The sequence below is a fragment of the Trichechus manatus genome, unplaced genomic scaffold (genome assembly GCF_000243295.1).
Source record: "Trichechus manatus latirostris isolate Lorelei unplaced genomic scaffold, TriManLat1.0 scaffold00101, whole genome shotgun sequence".
Taxonomy (NCBI): domain Eukaryota; kingdom Metazoa; phylum Chordata; class Mammalia; order Sirenia; family Trichechidae; genus Trichechus; species Trichechus manatus.
In genome coordinates this window covers 4,795,063-4,799,181 of record NW_004444037.1, presented here as the reverse complement: position 1 = coordinate 4,799,181, position 4,119 = coordinate 4,795,063, and the positions used below count along the sequence as shown (strand labels likewise).

Below are 4,119 nucleotides of genomic sequence, written 5' to 3'. Positions count from 1 at the left end.
CAAGAATGGCAAGACTTAGTCTCAGATACTTTGGACATGTTATCAGGAGGGATCAGTCCCTGGAGAAGGACATCATGCTTGGTAAAATAGAGAGTCAGTGAAAAAGAGGAAGACTCAATGAGATGGATTGACACAGTGGCTGCAACAATGGGCGTAAGCATAACAACGATCATGAGGATGGCGAGGATGGCGCAGGACGGGGCAGTGTTTTGTTCTTTTGTACGTTGGATGGGGCAGTGTTTTGTTCTTTTGTACGTTGGGTCACCGTGAGTTGGAACTGACTCGACAACATCTAACAACAACAACTTGTTTAATCCATCTGGAATTTTGGTGAGAAGTATAAGAGTATATTAAGTAGGATTCCAGTTTCACTAAGAAAAGTAACCTATGTCTATATCAAATATATATATGCATATAAATTTCTAAAATAGAAGGAAATAAACCAAAATGTTTGCAGTGATTAACTCTGACAAGATTAGGAATTTTTAATTTTTTTCTTCATTCTATTTTGTGTATTTTCAGGGCTTTCTACATTGGATATAATTTATAGGTATAGTCAGGTAAACAAAAATTTGGAGACGTTCACTCTGAATTTATAATGATGACTAAACCTCAATTTATAATCCCATTTTAAGAAAGTACTGTTAATTACATGGATGCTTTCTTTTTTGCAGTTTAAATTTGAGGTTACTTATTCAGTTTTTTTCTGATTCTTTCCCAAGGTAGAGCATATGTACTGTTAGTGGACGACAAGAAGCATAAATCCCTTTAGTTGGAGGAAACCAGATAGATTTAATAAAGATAATTTGTAACTTGCTGTGAATTCTTGAAGTCCAAAGGACTACTCTGTTTTCATAGTACTGTTGAAAAAGCCACGAAACCCTATTCCCTGAGCCAGTACAAATTTCTTGTTACTGTATTTCGGCTTTACTGTTCCTTGGCATTACTTTGTTGTCTTTTAACTGCAAGAACATTTTACACACAACATATTAAACTTGTTCCCATTTTCATTAAGTTGCAGTCCTACTTCATTCAGTCCAACCTTTTGCCTTTTACTCTACAGCTAAGATTGAGGACTCTTGTTTTACTAATGATTATTGTCTCAGAACAAAATGATCATAATGTTATTGATTTTATTTGGCGATATTCTACTATCAGAACAATTCATTAAATAAATCAGTGAAACTAAGTACACTGAGTACATTTCAAATATCAAAATTTATAAATAAGTCATGAAACAATATTTATTAAAAATAAAGTTGTTAAACATACACTAAAAAATACACTTACAAAAATGTAATTGTTAAATATATATTATCATTCTAATAGAATTAGTAACAAAAATGAAGTATTATTTAAAAAGAACTAAATCATCTACAAATAAAGACATAAGAATGAAAACTTACAATATTATTTTTTATCTTAATGCAATTTTTAAAATCCAAGTTTATCCATGGTATCGTTGTTTAAATTGCATGTATATTTTTGTGCACATTTTTCCAGCTTTTGATAAGGCTTTTTTTTTTTTACTTCATACGAGTAAAGGTGAAGAGACAGCTGTAAGCCAATTCTAAGCATTTTCCTGGAACTCCTTTATCTTCCAATAATCTCAGTTTTGGTAATTCTTTTTGGTAACTTTTGTTAAACAACATTGTTTTTGTTTTTTTGCAGGGACAGCAGTCTTTTTCTTGGTAGCAAGCTGTAGATTTTGTTTCAAAGAAAGCATCTTCATCTTCTCTAGTTTCATCATGTATAGATGGGGATTCCGATGCAGGTATCTGTATCAATTTCACATGTGTGTTCATTTGAACTCTAGTCTTTGAACTAGAATAGACATTTATTTATTTGATTGTCATTTTGTTCTTTCTCTTGAAGATCATGAGAGTATAAAAGAATACTTTCCAAATGAGGGTGCTTTTTTGTTTTTACAGTTTTTCATTTTGGAATTAAAATTTTTGAGTATAGAAGAGTTTTATTCAGCACGTTTTTTAAATTACAAGTTGTTGATTCCGCTTTCAAGATATTAGTAATTTGGATTTCAGACATTAAGATACTGAAATAGTCATGTTTGCACCAGTAAAAATACTGTTACTTCATTACTTACTGTGGTATAACACTGCATAACTGAATAATGTAATATCAAAATTGGAATTTTAGTCACTATATAAGACCTCCTATATACATCTAAACATTTGTTTTTATACCCATACTTTGCCTTTCTTCATGTATTGGACAAAATTATCATATTTTCCATATCCCATCTCTGTGTCCATCTTCCTGTTTCCCCGATCTTCAGTACTTTCCTTCCTCAGTATCTTCATTTTCTCCCTTTCCATTGGTTCCTTTGTCTGTTAACACGTTTACAGTTTTCTCTTATTCTGAAGGAGAAAAAAAGAACATTCATTTAATCCTACCAACCGGTTACATTAGTTTTGGTCCTGTTCTTCAGTCTTCAGTGATTAAATCCAACTTGTAACTAGAGGATTAGCTGCTTTTTCACTTTGCTTTAGTCTTCATTATCTAGCTTCAGTCCCTCCCTTTTGTTTTTTTAAATTCTGTTTTGGAAGGATACCTGTAACCTAGCTAATTGCTAAACGTAGATGTGTTTTTCAGTCCTCTTTCAATACTACTAACTCTCCACTTTTTTTTTTTTAAATAAACATACATGTTGGGACAGTGGATCTTTAGATCTTGACAGTGTTGGTGGTTTTGAAATGAGTCCTACCCTATTTTGTTTGCATGAACTTGGGAAAATTATTTAATGCTATTGAGCCTCACGTTCTCCTCTTGTGTTAAAATGGAACGCTGTATATGGGAATACTTGGTAGCTGAATGGTAGTTCAGTGGATGGTTGTTGCCCCTAACTTGACCTTTGTGATACTCCACAGCCTAGCTCTCTAAATATCTAAGATAAGTTTTTTTTTCTTCTTTTTATTTCCTCCACTCCCTTTCCTAAATATAGACGTTCTCTAAGGCTCATTTTTTGAACTTCATTTCTTTGCCTTCTCTCTTGAAAATCTCATCTACTTGCAGAACTCTAACTGATAAATGTAGGCTGTTGGCAACCAGATATATACCTGGAGGCTGTTCTGGCCTAAACTCAGGTGATCCTTTTTTTCTTTTTTTTTTTTTCCAACTTTTACAGGCATACAATTAATATATTGACAGCAATTAGAATAATTGGCTGTGCAGCTCTACCCTTAATCAGTGCGATTTTTCCATCACCATTAACCCACATTTCCCTACCCCTCTGCTGCCCCTGGTAACTACTAATAAACTTTGGTCTCTATACATTTGCCTTTTCTTGTCTTTTTGTGTAAGGGAGGTCATATGATATTTGTCCTTTGTGACTGGCTTATTTCACTCAGCATAATGTCTTCAAGCTCCATCCATACTGTAGCATGTATCAAGACTTTATTTCTCCTACCGGCTGAGTAGTATTCCATTGTATGCATGTACTACATTTTGTTTATCCATTCATCTTTTGATGGGCATTGAGTTTGTTTCTTCCACCTTTTGGCTATTGTGAATAGTGCTGCTATGAACATTGGTGTACAAGTATCTGTTTCAGTCTCTGCTTTTGAGTCTTTTGGGTATATTCCTAAGAGTGGAATTGCTGGGTTATATGGTAGTTCTATTTTTGGTTTTTCACACAGCTGTACCATTTTGCATTCCTACCAGCAATGGATAAATTTTCCAATTTCCCCAAATCCTTGCCAACATTTGTTGTTTTCTGCTTTTTTTATCTTAGCCATCTCAGTGGGAGTGAAATGGTATCAAATCATGGTTTTGATTTGCGTATTTCTGATGGCTGTTGAGCTGAGTATCTTTTCATGTGTTTGGTGTCCATTCAAATGTCCTCTTTGGTTAAATGTCTATTCAAGTCCTTTGCCCATTTTATGATTGGGTTGTTTGTCTTTTTGTTGTTAAGTTGTTGAAGTTTTATATATATTTTGGTTTTTAGATTCTTGTCAGATATATGGTTTCCAAAGATATTCTCCCACTCAGTAGCTTGTCTTTTCACTTGTTTGGTAAAATCTTTTTTTTTTTTTTTTATTGTACTTCAGGTGAAGGCTTACAGAACAAATAGTTTCTCATGAAACAGTAGTACACATATTG

General features: G+C 33.3%; 1 protein-coding gene across 2 annotated transcripts in view; it reads left to right on the top strand.

Annotated features, from left to right (window-relative positions):
- Positions 1-4,119, top strand: part of TMEM165 (transmembrane protein 165) — a 48,664-nt gene that overhangs the window by 16,645 nt on the left and 27,900 nt on the right. The window contains exon 1 of one of the 2 annotated variants that reach the window (XM_023737334.1): positions 264-1,774. The exons of the other annotated variant lie outside the window; for it this stretch is intronic. Within the exon in view, the coding sequence (XP_023593102.1) occupies positions 1,757-1,774 (18 nt within the window). The 5' untranslated portion in view covers positions 264-1,756. Of the gene's footprint in view, positions 1-263; positions 1,775-4,119 lie in introns of those variants that run through there. 2 annotated transcript variants of the gene reach the window in all.